Below are 15,601 nucleotides of genomic sequence, written 5' to 3'. Positions count from 1 at the left end.
CATCTTTACACGATGCGATCGTTTACGTCAGTTGTTCCTGTTGTGCTCATGGAGCGCATACTGCAGCTCTGATATTAACTAGACTGACAGAGTCGGGTGAGTGAAATATTAACATGTGTCAGAGTGACACATGGGCTCAGCACATTAATTGATTAACACGTTCTTCCTGGCGATGAACCTGGCTGATGTGCCATAGGCACTGCCGCTTATCTGAAGGGTACAATATCTCCTGCACTCCAATATCATTACGCGCCGTCTAGTGAAAGGGCGTCAGTAGATCCAGTGAAATGATTTATGAGGCAGGAAAGCCTGATATTTTGCTGTCCTCTGAAGCCTCACCATGCAATGGCCCCCGCATTACATTAAGCGGTTGAATTCTTAATGTTGGTGTTTCTCAAGAAAAAATGCTCGCCGTCATACACAGTCTCCCTCATTGTCCTCTCCTTCGCTGTATGAATACATATTTTTAGTTGAACTTATTTGTTTATTTGAAGTTCCTACACTCTTTTTTTAAAAAGTAAATCGTCAGTCAGAAGTGACAGCATTTGCATTTTTTCCATTAAAGTTTATTTGTATTAGTGAGAATTTACTAAAACATTTTACCAATTAGATTATATATTTAGATATAAGATACTAATATCAATTAGATATTAGATTTAACAACTTTCTTTTCCATTTTTTTTACTATAGTGGCCCAGTTTATTAGTAAACGCAAACATTTTCCAGGTTTTGTCAGCAAATCCATTTCACTGCTCATTAAAGACATGGATTGAAGTAAGGCTTTCGTGTACCCTGCTGTGCTAGCACTGTAGGACACCCAGCCACCATACACATGCACACACAAAGCCTTGTAACTCCGGATAATATTACTTTAAAAAGATCAGGTGGAAACAAATTGTGACAATCCTGTTCAAAGAAGTCTCATGAACTGAAAACAAATCAAGGCAAAAAATGTATTTTTTAACCACATTCAGTGCAAGTGTATCTGCAAGAGTCGTTTCAATGATCTGGGCTGTACCTTGAAGCCAAAGGTCCTGTTCATAGAGCCGTAGCGAGGTGTACCTGGATTCTCACAGGTGGTACGGGTTGGTTCTGGAAACAAACAAACAAACAAATAAATAAATTAAATACTTAAAAAAGAGGATAAAGGGAAAGAAAAAGCAACAAAGAAATCCAAGAAAAAAGCAACAGCGAGAGAGAGAGAGGGAGAGAAAGAGAGAGAAATCAAGATTCCATAACTCACTTTTCCTTCTCCCTCCCTTTGAGCTCAAGATACAGCAGGCATATCATTGCTGCATAACGAGAGATAGTCCTCATAAACATGCAGCACGGCTCCCTCCCTCATGTTTTTTCCTGCAGTGCTAGGGCCTGGCTTATTGTAGTGGTTATGGAGACGGTGTTTAAGTGTGCCGGAACTGTGATTTTTATTTTATTTTATTTGTTGGAAAAAATTAAAAGCAAGGGGAGACCCAGCAGGGGGCAATGTTGCTGCAGTGGTGGGAGGGCTCAGAGCCAGCTGCGCTGCTCAGTAATTGGGATGTGGAGCACATCCTCGAGCTAACGCAGAAACCAAAGATTTAATGCAGGCGTGCAAATGCCAGGACAGCATGGAAGCCTTACGCAATGGGACTGCTTATACCTTCTAGAAAAAACCCAACCCTTCCCGATTACAAAATCAGCACCTGTGAAACACATGCATACAGATACAGCAGAGGAGACTTTGCCTGCAGCAGGGAGAGTGTTAGTTAAGATCTATAGAGGCGGGACCTGCACGCCAGCACACACCTTCAGCCGAACAAATTGACGTGCACATTTGTGCACACACACACACACACAAGATGGAAGTGAGATGTCACTTTAACACTAGAATTGGATAATGTGATAAGAAAATCGGTAGTCTTTCCAGCAATTACAAAAATGTGAACTAGTCTTCTTCTTTGTGCACTTGTGCCCTCATATTTACAGCAACTACAACAACAAAACCCCAATAACTTCCTGTCATTACAGTATTAAAAATCTCTTTGTAGCCTTGATAGACTGATTGGAGGCATAACTAATTAGATGGTTGGTGTGGCAACACAGTCTGTTATTGTAAACCAATTGAGGCTTAAACCAAATATTAAGCTATTAGACCTGGCCATTCATGTCTCCTCTATAACACTCTATCCAAGGTTAAACCAATCATTCAATTACTCAATAAAAAACAATTATCGTGCACTTATTGATGTCAGGAGAATGCAATCTTTAGGGAAATATAAGCAAGTGAGTTATAACTAGATAATTGTTGTTCTTAGGGGAACAGGAAGAGCCTTTGTTAATTATGCATGATGAAATATGGCTGATGAGACTGCTCTAAGCTTTCACACGTACATGAGAAAACACTAGCTGAACCCAATGTGCAAAAAGACACTGTTTGTTACAAAAATATTGCTATGCAACATACTCACAATTGTTTATTCACAATTTTACTGTTTAATCTGAACATTAAATCATAAAAATTTGTTTAAATACTTTTTATTAAATTGGTTTTGTAATAATCGAATCGAAAGGTATTCATTATTATGCTCAAAATAATTAACTAGCTTTCTAAAATAAAATCCCAGTAAAAATGATTTCCTACCTAATAATCTTACAAATAGGGCAGTCAGTCCCAGGGTATGAGTCATTCTCGCTTATTAATTTGCTTAAAATTTAATTAGAATACCCCTCTGCCTCGTATTTATCGCCATATTGTGCATAAATTGTGGAGGGGCGGGTCTGTCGGCTCCTGTACCTCTGAGGCATTTTTACATCTCCCAGCCATGGTCCCACATTTCATGTCTAAGTTTGTTTCATCTCGTTGGCCCACTGCACTCTCTGTCTAAAGCCACTAAAAGAAATCACCTTGTTCTTCTCAACAATAACCAGATCAATAAAGCATGGAGACTGTTTGGGGCAGCTCTGGACCTGGCCTGCTGAGGCGGCAGGGGAGCATTGATTTTTATTAGGGGGGTGGTTTGGTGTCTCTAAACATTGTTGCACTTGTTCTAAGGTAAGTAAAGAAAAAAAATCCTAGACAAATCAGCCAATCAAGCAACAAGCCATCCACAAAAAACTTTCCTAACTTAATTAGGACATGTAAGTAAAAAAAAAAAGCATGAAATACAACTTACCAATAAGTGCTATTTTGGAAAGAAACTCTCAAGGTCTGAATGACTTAAGAAGGCTTAAATCAGCTGCCACACCTACTTTCCCTTAATTAGCATACTTACGTTAAGGTTGCAATGTAACGCAATAAGCAGTTATTTGTGCAAATGTTTAAAGTGTCAATAATTGCTACAATTTGTTCCGTTGAGTAAAAAACCCTGAAATTACAACAGAGAAGAGGCAATTGATTTTATATTCCAAGCAATGTTTTTGTTTACCAAGTCAAGTATAGCATAATTCAGCTTCATGGCTGTTAAAGCAGCATCCAGCTGAGCCCGAGCTGCTGTGTGCACTATATGTTCAAAACTCAAGGTTAAAGCAGGCTAAAAATGGCCCACCTATACACAGAACTGTAGGCACTTTCAAATCACAAAATTTGTACGTGCTTTCCAGGCTGTGTGTGTGCTGATGTATCAAAAGTATTCAGCCTGACTCACACAGACACTCACAAATGCATGCGAACACACACACACACACACACACACACACACACACACACACACACACACACACACACACACACAGATGTGGCTGCCCTTCATCCCTGCTGAGTGAGATTCACAGCTTCTTTACAGCTGGCTGCCTGAAATTACTTGGACAGGTTTGAGAGAGCATCAGTAGAGCACAGCACTGGCTTCCTGTTCTGATGGAGTTCATTGAGTGGAGCTCCACTATCAACACAAACAACACAGACAGACAGGCATGGTGTAAACTGTGAGTCTGATGCAGCACTCTGCCTGCCTGGATAATGACGATAGACACATTTTTTTTTAAGGTAAATAATCAAAAGTATTATATTCGAAAACAACAAGTTACAATTTTAAATAATAGTGTTGTGTCTTTTCCCAAACAATTTCAAATTTTAGAATTGCAGCAACCACTAACACTCAGAGACCTAAAAATGTGACCCTGGTTACCCACCCTGAGACAATAAAACAAGTTTATAATTAAATGTTTGTGATGTGGTTAGCAATTCTGCTGCTAATCTGTTGCTAGGAATAATGGCTTTTAAATTGGAGGACAACTTTTCCTACATTTTATTATAAGATGCTAAAAATAAAAGAGCAAGAAGCTGCAGCTAAATGCTATTTTGAGTTTGAGCAAAGTGGATAGATAAGGAGATGACAGACTATAGTACTAAATCTCTGCTGCATCAGCCTCTTTAAGTACAGATGAATTAAGAGATCATACGTCTCATTTAGCAGGTAATTGTCAGGGTAATGTCAGAGTGAATGTAGAAAACATATAAAAGTGAAAAGTGACCAAAAACTGACCAACCGCTACTCGTTTAAAGTAAAAAAAAAAAAAAAAACAGTATCTCACAGTTATTCTTGAACACTGCTAAAAATCAAATAATAATAATAAACATCATCTTTACATCATCTTTACATCATCTTTACAATACATTTTGTATGATCTTTACATCATACAAGTTGGATTTCTCCTTTTTTTCTAAATTTCAAATAGTAAATGAACAGAAGCCCTTTGAATTTTGGTAGATATAAAATGAAAAAAAGCAAATGTTCTATCTTGAATATAATATTCTTAAGATTCCACACCCATTTTATTGTGATTAAATTTGTGACATTGAACATTTGAACATTTTATTAGTTTGTAAAAAAAAAAAAGGCATGGTTTCAAATGATTTAGGATTATGGAGTCCATGGAGTCCATACCTGCTCAAGCGCACAATGTCATTAAAACAAAAAGACGTATTAAATACTAAGAAACTGAAATTCTTGTAAATATTTAACTGATTCTACTTTAAGTGTTTGTCAGTAACACAATTTGTTCATTAAATTAGAAAAGAATGTACAATAGTATTTTCACTAGAATGTATATACTGTAATGTTAATATTATATGTTTAAAAAGAGAAATAATTTCGAAGTAGTTTAGTAAAGCTATAAAGCCTTGAAAACTACTACTATTGCACACACATAGTCTAATACAAACTCTACAAAATCCAACCACATCAACCTTGTTCACTAAAATTTCTCAGATCAGGTTGATTAAACTTGCTTCGTATATTTGATTATGATGTCTGATGTCTTCATTTCTAACAAGGCCTGCAGGTATCCTCCAAAAACACATTTAATATGGACGACTTGTATCATTTTCAATAGACACTGATGAACGATTGTTGTTTTGTTGAATATATAATTAAATACGGCTAATGTAACAAGTGGCATATATCATATAAACTGAGGGTGCATTCCACTGGTGTCATTCCATCATTCTTAAAGACTGATAATGATCTCTGACAGACTGGAGACTACAAAGGGCTAAAATGGAATAAGAAAGATATGCATTCTGGTGACATCTTTGTGTGTTAAAGAGAGAAAGACAGTACCAATGCAGCGAGGCTGGAAACCGCTCCAGGTGCCATCAGCCTGGCAGAAACGTGTTGTGCTTCCCACTGGGATATAGGGGGCACTGCAGCTGAAGGACACCTCTGACTGGTAGATGAAGCTACGGCCTTCCCTAAAGCCATGGCTTGGGATTCCTGGATCTCCACAAAACTTTGCTGTAATGAGCAGAAGCATATTGAAGGTTAAGAAAGGGAAATCTCCATTAAGAAACTACAAGGAAAATTTCACTCAAGCACTTGTACACACAACAAGAGCCAAGTCATTGTGTGGTACTTGGAACCCATATGTCTTCTGTTCAATTTGGCTGTTGAAGGGGAGATGCAAACAACAGTGTAAACAGACAGAAATGATGAAACAAGCTTTTATTATAACAGTGTTGCTTCCTTGCCTATAAGATTCGCTTAAACCTTCGCTTTCTAATTTTATATCTGACCCAGATAAACATTTTTCATTCATATATTCACTATTTCAATTATATCCTCTCTTGAAGGAAGAGAGTCAGGGACCTGAAGCATCTCTGGGTGGACATTCCCTTTGACCCAGTCATTGTCCAGCAAGCATCACGTCTCTGGGAGAAAAAACAATATGGGTGGAGGTTAAGTCACCAGCAGGCTGATTCATAATGAATGTGAAGAAAGGAATGCTAGGATCCAGCACTACGTACTCGACTTTTCTTAATAAATTATAGATGTGCTGTCAAGATATAAAATAAAAGGGAAGAAAAAGGAGCGAGGACAGAAAATCAGTGCAAAGAGTGACTACAAAGGCATACTTTTGCACCCAGCTTCGCTTATTTGAACAATGCCAGGTTTGAGCACCGCATGAGGAAAATATAGGATGGCCGTAATTATGATTGTTCAATATCCCAGTTTTCTTGCAATGGCCTCTACCTTCTCTGACCACTCTGCACGTCATCCGTCCGATTGAGCAAATTAAGCAAATGCGGTGCTGCCTTACCAAAATGTCTTAGACAACAAATAATAAAATTAATGGAATACTGCTATGTTTTCATCCCAGCCTTTATTCATGACTTCTATCTATCTATCTATCTATCTATCTATCTATCTATCTATCTATCTATCTATCTATCTATCTATCTATCTATCTATCTATCTATATCTATATATATATATATAGAGAGAGAGAGAGAGAGAGAGAGAGAGAGAGAGAGAGAGAATATAGAAAACCTACTGACACAAAAAAGGATTTAAAATCTAAAGCATTTCTCAGCAATCCCACCTGCCCATGCTAAATATTTGCCTTAACATTTGCCAATATCATTCATTCTGTCGTCAAGAGAATGTGAGTTCAGATCCTGACAATGGCACAGCTATTTTAGCTCAGGAGTCCAAGACTATATGCGTCCAAAAATGACTGTGTTCTTTTTGAATAGCTGGGGAGGCATACATTCATTCCCCTATCAAACACAAGCTCATGCACATGGAAAAGGTGGATACTGCTCAAGTGTGTTACATCACCCCTGATGTTGCATGAACTGCAGTTTGAAAATATGCGACTGATTGCCTTTTCGTGCATCCCTGTTTGGTAGCTGCTGTGTAATAGAGCTAACTTGTTGGTGACAAGTGGTCTTGAGTAAATTAGGGGAAATAATTCCACTGTCTACCTGCCATTTAACTTTTAAAAAACATAATTGGCATTATTTACAAAATGTATCCAAATTAATGACAAATTAAGCAAAACGTTTTTGTAAAATTTGTAGTATTTTTGGATTATACACATTATACACGCATTATAAACATTTATAGTTAAAATTACAAATACAATTAAACAATTAATCAAAAAAACATTACTAAGCATAATCATCTACTGCCTAAAAAACTTCCCTGGATCATATAGTTCATATAATTATTATCCTAAGATTTCCCCTATAGTAAACAACAAAAGTCAAAATAAGTTTGATTTCACTTGCAACTTGCAACATTCCATCAAATCTTAGAACAATGATTATATGTAGAACTACTGTAGAATGTACAGTCCGCTGTGCAAAAGCAACCTATATATTTAGCATTACATGCTGAACGTGAAGTTTGTACTGTTTTGCCATAATTTCACATGTTGTCACACTACTTCCCTAAATGTGGAATGGATAGCACCTAAACCTGCAGCACTGTCATGGAGCTTGCATCCAAAACCTTTCCCATTCTCCTCTTCCACAACTTGTCTCTTTTACATTTTATTTTCCCAATTTCTTCAGCTGACACTTGTTATTATCCCTAAGGCTGTGCAGGGACATTCGTAACCATTCACAGTCAGCTCTTGCCTTATTTGTCACCCCATTCTGCCATCTACAAAACTAATAGGAGTCATAAGGCAAGTTGGCTTCTGGAGACCTTCCTTTTAGATGGCTGTTGATCAAGATCTGCTGTGATGGTCATTTATGCTGGGATCTATGGTTGGAGACTTGTGCATGCTGGAGAAACTTGCGGCTGGAATGCGGCTATAAACTGTAGCTATAATATAACTCTAATGTGATTGCCACTGTAACAGAGCTGTAATGAAATTTTAACGTGCCTGTAACAGAATCTTTTACTGTTGCTATAATGCCACTGTAACAGGGATGTGACATGTCTCTAATGTGTCAGTACTCACGCAGGCACTGGGGCACCTCTCCACTCCAGGTGCCATTTCCCACACAGGTAAGGATGGCAGGGAAAGAAAGTTCATAGCCTGGAGAGCAGCTGTAGCTCACACTTGTGCCCCACTCAAAGTCGCTGCCCTCCAACAATCCATTAGAGATGAGAGGTGGGGCACTGCATGTCACAGCTATAGAGAGAGAGAGAGAGAGAGAGAGAAAGAGAGAGAGAGAGAGAGAGAGAGAGAGAGAGAGCGAGATCAAAGCATGCAATTTAGAGCAAAGAAGGTCCTGTTCACAAGCAATAGGGCAAAATGCTTTTAATCTTCGCATGTGTGGGCTGAGAAGGAGCTTATATTTCTACTGAGGAAACCGCAATAACTCTTGTTCAGTAACAGGTTTGGAAAGAAATAACACGTATGCCTTGTTTATGCTAAATAAAAACGTACTATATAACACTAGTAATATGTCTCCCTATTTGCAGTTCTGCATGTTAATGAATTAACACCTGGTAATTTATATGGAAATGACTTTAAGGCGCAGTGTTTTTTTTCTCCATCTACCTACACGAAGCAGCACACTAAGCTGTCTCACATAGTTATCAGGTGCTGTGCACTGCATCCTAGCGCATCCTAAACAAACAAGTGCACAAACATGCTGTACAGAATGTAAGGTGGCAGACGAGAGTCTTTACACAAAGCAGGAAGTTCACGCTTTGTAGCACATGTCCAAAATGACTCATGTTCCCTCAGATAGCATGAGGCCATCTTCACTTACTGCACATACAGACCTGCATTTCATTCACGTTCAGCAGAACAAGCGAACATAATGCTGCCATAATGCAACAGAATCGGAAATAAAGCGATACAATGAGAAGCCTATTTGGGATCAAGTCTTATTACCGAGAGTTACAGTTGATGGACTGTGAGGAAAGTAGTGATTGAAGGTGTGGCACAGGTCTGTTTGATGGATTTGTGATAAAGCCTGCAGTAATTTGAGGTAGTGCCCCAGCCTGATTCTTATACAGCGAATTAATTGAAAAGGCATTATATTGTAGAGGCTCCATTGTAATTATAAATAAAAAAAACAATGAACAAATATTCATGGCTGACATACTGAGTCTATGAATGTGTAATAAATCCTAAATGACTGCATTAATATTCTGAACTAGTGTTGGATATGGTCTGATCTAAATCCACAGGGACTTGACCAGCTTCTAAAGCTAATGAATACTTAATGCATGCTGTCTCACATTCTTACTTGTACAAACAGAGGGAGGAGGGATATATATAGATTAAAGCTGAATAAGAGATATGCATAAAATAAGAGCGTCATGGAGCACTTTATGGTGACAACTCCTTCTATCTTTCCACAACATGCAGCTGCACAATAAGAAACAACCTTGTAGTCACAAATCATCATCTGCTAAATGGCATAAATCTTCCCCATCATCTTTTTCATTGTATATTTTATGCTCTGTTTCCTTTTCCACTGTATTTTTTTTATTGTATTTAAAATGCGGTAATTGATATATTGAATCGCACAGATTGATCCCGAGAGAATAATCAAGGATAACATGGGAGAGAAAAGCTGTGCATTTGCAATGCAATGCATAGTACACTAATTAACATTCATTTAATATGACTGAAAGAGCAAACAACTAAAGAAGAAGAAGGAGGAGGGGGATGGAGATAGCTGTCTAGACAGAAAATAAGTAATCATGCATATTGTAAGAATGTTATATTGTGATGTTGAGACATTATTCTGACTGAGAAACAGTCATTGTAACACAAAACATTTTAGCAGTTAATTATAATCTTAGGTGTTTTAATCTTACACGATTTATCAAATGTGAGCAAAAGTCTTGCAACAGGACTGCTACAAAGGCTACTGTTGAAAGTGCAGCTATTGTTAAAGTTTAGGTTTGACCAGTGGCAGGTGGTCAGGGCCAGCAAAGCCTTCTCTGCTGGCCTAAACACTATCAGCAGCACTGACTTACATTTACAACCTAAACTCTAATATTTGTTTCATGAAATCGTAATCATTTATTTCCAACAGTTTATTCTCTCCATTTCGTAGTGTTTCTCTTGGCTGCACTGCTTCCAGTACGTGTATGTTGGATTTTTTGTCCAATCAGATTTCATCCTCTATGTGCTGCCATGTCAAGCTTATCTGCCCAGGGCTTTCAAAGTCTGTCCTGCTGGCATTTTTACCATAGTCTCTATTAGCATTGAGTCTGTTGCTTTAACCAAACAGATTTCATATTCGCCAGAATAGTGTCAGCATTTTTCCATCCTCTGATTGGTTGGTTAACGGGAAACAGGGGTTACAGTCAAGTTAGATTGGAAAAACACATCTGTACATTTGGAATTTTGCAGACACTGGGTCATAAGTATGGTTTAGTCCCAATGTGCTTTTTGAGCATCGCATTCCACATTGTCCCAATTTTCTTATAATTCACTCCACTTTTTTTGGGAAATGTTACACAAGATTTTGGATTTTGCTTGTAAAGATTTGTGCTTGTGAATATTTGTGCTTATTCAGACACAATGGTGTTAGTAAACACTCTGATGGAGGGGAGGTGAGGAGGACTGGGGTGCAGCCCATGCAAAGCATATCTTCTTGAAGTTTGCTTTATGCACGGGGCATTGTCATGCTGGAACAGGTTTGGGTCTACTAGTTCAAGTGAAGGGAAAAGTTATTGCTATTGTATCCAAATAAATCCTATACAATTGCCTTTAGCTTTGTGATAACAGTTTGGGAAAGAACCACCTATGGCTGGGAAAGTCAGGTGTCCCGATACTTTTGTCCATATAGTGTATTGTGTGATGTTAATTAACAGTCTAGTAAAATTCTTGAAATTACTGTCAAATGTCTGATATTTCATGTGTGCCACCTTGAAATGCAAGATGTATATATTATATGCTAATACAACTGTTGGTTTGAAGAGAAAAGCTGTGCTTTGGAAAGATTTTAAAGAGTGGCCTGCTTTCAATGGATCCAAAAGAAGCAATTATATGTTTAAACCAGTTAAATTTCTGTTATATTTGCCACACAATACATTGTTGTAAATGTGCCGAGAATGATCAGACTCCATAATGTTTATCATTTAAGAGGAAAGAGGCAGCCCTCTGCTTTCTCGAATAAATGAGACATTTGCATACCATAATAAGTTTAGCATGAAGTCATTCAAGGCCAGAGCCTTTTGCATGCTATAAGAAATCAATGACCAACTGCACATGGAATTTGATATCACTGGTGGAAGGTAAATTGAATAGACCCATTCAATTAAATTCTGGTTCCTGGTGCCGTAATAACAGGATTCATATGGTCTGTTCTGAAATTAATCACAACAAATGTAAGTAGACTGCAATGGATAGACTAGCTGTGCTACTGATATTCATTTCAAGGAATGGAACAACATGGATTAGCAAATACAAATGCATGTTGTGTGCATTCCTGTTCTATTACAGTATGTGCTGTAAAATTTCAGTTCGCATGTTTCTAGAACATTAGTGCTTCATATTTGTTCCTTTTTTTAATGATATATGGAAGTTTTTTTTTTTAAACACCACAGTTTAACACATCAGTCAGAGCACAACAAACAGAGCACTATGAGCACACAGTCTAGGAGGAGCATCTGCTAGTGCTCAGGGCAGTGGTGTCCAGATGTGCAGAGCTTGCAGTACAATCTAATATGTAAAAGCTCCATTTTCCAAACATAAAAAGCTGATTTGCTTTGCATAAATAGGAAAAAGTGTGGGTTAGCTAACAGATCTGTGCTAATTAGAGAATGCTATGCACTTTTTGCAGATATGTGGGAGACCGATACTAATTTTATTTTATCAAGCTGTTACCTTTGCAGAAGGGCACTGGGGCACTCCACGTGCCATTCCCAGTGCAGGTGATAGTTGAAAAGCCCTCTGTTTCCATGGTGTACCCAGGCTGGCATGCAAAGGTGACATTTTGGCCAATGGTGAAGTCCTCGCCATACCTCACCCCATTGGCTGGTACTCCAGGTTCACCGCAATTAATCACTGTCACAATAAAGACTCGGTCAGTAGGCCAAACTATTAAGATTATAATAATCAACATTAATTTTAAAGTTGTCTAAGCAGCTAAATGTGAGAGCCCAAAATAGCTTTCGAATCAGCTTTAGACTCAAATCAATTCATTACAGACTACAAAATCAGGATTGTTTCTATTCAAACCAGGTCTTGGATGTTATAAGAAACATTTCATGGCAATTTTGTCCTATTTCCATGGCCCAGCAAGCAAATTATAGAAACAAAGCTAGAGGAGCCACATTCACAAATCATCTTAAGCAACCCATTTATGCTGCAACAGAGATATCACTGAGAATCGTGACTTTTTTTATTCAAAATGATAGATTTCACTATTATGTGAAGAAATCAATATTGATGAGCAGGCACTTTCTCATGCATATCTCTTTGGTTTAACTTTAAATCAATTCTGTGAGATCTTCTACAATTACCATTGCCTCCAATAAAAAAACAATCATAAGAAAGCTAGGGTCATGTGAGAAGCAGTGTGGCACTTCTAGAGGGCCTGGAAGGAAATGATTTTGATTTTGGCGCTTTTCCAAAGCTGACAAAATCCCATTTTGTCGACACAACATCTTAAATTTAACTACTGATTTATGGAGGGCCTTTACTGATTCCACAGCACTAAGATCCATACATTTTGTGTGCTTAAAAAAAAACACTGTAAAATTATGGTTTAAGATCCATCAGTAGAGTTAGTCATAAACATGTCATCCGATCATAAGAAATTGCCAACACAAAATGTTAATGTGACTCCTCCTTTAGAGGAAGCAATTCATCATGGCCTGGGCCTGCTGGGTAATGTGTAGAACAGCATCAATCAGAACTGTTTTGGGGTTGCTACCACTTTATCCAGTAGTAATGTGGAGAGTTAAAGCTTCAGTGGTTTAGGGATGCAATCAGAAGTGATATGATGCTAGCTTTATGATCAGGAAAGTTCCTTCCCAAAACTGGGTGGATTTCACCACCTGCTTTTGATTATATCTCCCATTCATCACAAAGACAACTCCTGCAATGACTAATACATCTGCTTCTTCATGATTTTTAACTGGCAAAAGTTCAAATCACCAATATTTCATCTAAGTTTCAAGGAAATTCAACTTGGATGAACTTAAAAAAAAACCTTAAGGCATGAATTTAATCAAGCTGTCTTCTAGCCTTTGAGAAGTGACTCATAAGACGACAGAGAGTAGGGTGATCCTCAGCATCTCGATGGAAGATGGAGCAATTCATTCTATTATTGTTTCTGAACACATTAACCCATTTCCTCATTCTTTGTCTCTAATTTTCAAACTCACCTCACCAGAGCTGACCTTAATGACCGCTATACTTTTATCACTCTGACCTGGGCCTATATTCATGAATCACTTTAATTCAATTTCTCTCCCTCTTTTGAAATACATGAACGCCAATTACTCTTTTGATGGAGTCCATATTTAAATTTTATGAAGCCCACGTCTTGAACCCTCAAAGGCACCAGAATTACAGGACACCTTTTATCTATCAATCAAGATATGACAGAAGACTACAAAAAAGAGTGAATTTCTGTTCAGATACAGTAGGTCAATAAAGACTCACCTGTCATATTTCAGGGTTATGAATTAGGGGTAAAATTAAATCATTAAATCAAAAGCAACTCTGAAAATTACACTTCATAGAAAAGTACAGTCAAAGAAAGCTGCTTAGCATTAGGCTGAGCACTAGGCTGGGTTATTGTTAAACTGACGTTCTCACTTACTGGTGCAATTGGGTGCTGTGCCAGACCACGTGCCGTTTGCCTGGCACTGGCGTGCACTGGAGCCACTTAGGAGGTAGCCCTCCATGCATGAGTAGATAACTGAGTGGGAGAAAGTTGTTCCATCCAGCCGGTACACACGGCCATTGCTGGGAGTTCCAGGGTTGCCACACTGCACCGCTGTTACATGAAAACATAATTCAGAGATATTAGCATTTAAAGAAAACAGCGGTTAGACATTTTTTTTTACTGTCAATAGTGATGCAAAATTAAAGCTAAAGACAATTAAAATCTTCTATCTTTCAGCTGTTCCCATTAGCAGTCGCCACAGTGGATCATCCATCTCCAACTGCCCTTTTTCAAACCAACTACCTGCATGTATCTTACCACATCCATAAACCTCCTCCTTGGTCTTCCTCTCTTCCGCCTTCCTGGTGGTGCCATTCTCAGCATTCTCCTACAATATACCTCCATGTTCCTCCTTTGCACATGTCCAAACCATCTTAATCACACCTCCCTCATCTTCTCCAAACCATTCTATATGCGCTGTTTTTCTAATAAATACATTTCTAATCCTGTCCGTCGTCGGCACTACTAATGAAAACCTCAACATCTTCAGCTCTGCTACCTCCAGCTCCACCTTCTGTCTTTTACTCAGTGCCACTGTCTCTAATCCATACAACATCGCAGGTCTCACCACCGTCCTATAAACTTTCCCTTTCACCCCTGCAGATACCCTACTATCACATTAAATGTGAAAAATAAAAGACTAATAAACAATGATATGTGATTGAGAAGATAGCAAGCACTGAAATAAACATCTAGTCTTGAATATTGACAATATATTGAAATACATTATCACATTAATCATTTCCTTTTACTTAACAACATGGCTTCCACTTCTGTCATTCATCTGCTAATGAAATAGCACTTGATCCAGCAGGTTATCTAATTTTACACAGATTTGTATTTAATTGTGTACTGACAATTAATTGCGTGCACAACTTACTGAAAACATGAGCAACTAAATCGAGTCATAAAATCGTAATGTGTGCACGAGCTATAGGCTATTTTATACGCTGACAAAGCATTAATCTGCTACGCTTACAGCTTGCTTTATGCAAGTGTAGTTAATAATTTTATCCATAAAATGCCTCTCAATAAGATGCTCTCTCTGTGTAGAAAAATGTCTTTATAAGGACTTTTACAGAGGTGATGATTACTTAATAGTGTTGCATATTTAATAAGAGCCTCTAATAATTTTCTATAGGGTTTTGAATGCATTACAAGACATACATATGTTTTAGCATGATATTAGATTAGTTTTTAATGGGACAGTCTGGTAAGCAGGATTCTCAGTCGGGGAAATCTGGGAAATGGCAGACCTCTGATTTCTAAGACACATTTCAAGGAATATTAATCGAATATTTGCCTACATTAAAGGTGCATTCACCTAAATAATTTTAGTAGGGATGCGGAAAGGCATTTTGGAAGGCATTGGTGGAATTCGAAGCAGTATACGTATAACATGCACTGTGTGTGTATATATATATATATATTTATTATTATTTTTGCTTTTGAGATGTACTAAAAGTACAGGAAGTCAGTCATACTCAGCACCTCTTCCTGTGTCCTTAAATGTAGTAAACCAAT

At 37.9% G+C, this 15,601-nt stretch overlaps 1 protein-coding gene across 3 annotated transcripts in view; it reads right to left on the bottom strand.

Annotated features, from left to right (window-relative positions):
* The window catches only part of csmd3b (CUB and Sushi multiple domains 3b), a 383,608-nt gene that overhangs the window by 12,976 nt on the left and 355,031 nt on the right, over window positions 1-15,601 (bottom strand). For all 3 annotated transcript variants that reach the window (XM_046834810.1, XM_046834811.1, XM_046834812.1), the window contains exons 58-62: window positions 13,952-14,128; window positions 12,007-12,186; window positions 8,167-8,340; window positions 5,538-5,711; window positions 1,019-1,092 (exon numbers count right to left, since the gene is read on the bottom strand). In XM_046834810.1, coding sequence (XP_046690766.1) covers window positions 1,019-1,092; window positions 5,538-5,711; window positions 8,167-8,340; window positions 12,007-12,186; window positions 13,952-14,128 — 779 coding nt within the window. The remainder of the gene's footprint in view (window positions 1-1,018; window positions 1,093-5,537; window positions 5,712-8,166; window positions 8,341-12,006; window positions 12,187-13,951; window positions 14,129-15,601) is intronic.

The sequence above is a fragment of the Silurus meridionalis genome, chromosome 22 (genome assembly GCF_014805685.1).
Source record: "Silurus meridionalis isolate SWU-2019-XX chromosome 22, ASM1480568v1, whole genome shotgun sequence".
Lineage (NCBI taxonomy): Eukaryota > Metazoa > Chordata > Actinopteri > Siluriformes > Siluridae > Silurus > Silurus meridionalis.
The sequence above is the reverse complement of the archived record's forward strand: the minus strand, read 5'-3'. Positions and strand labels throughout refer to the sequence as shown.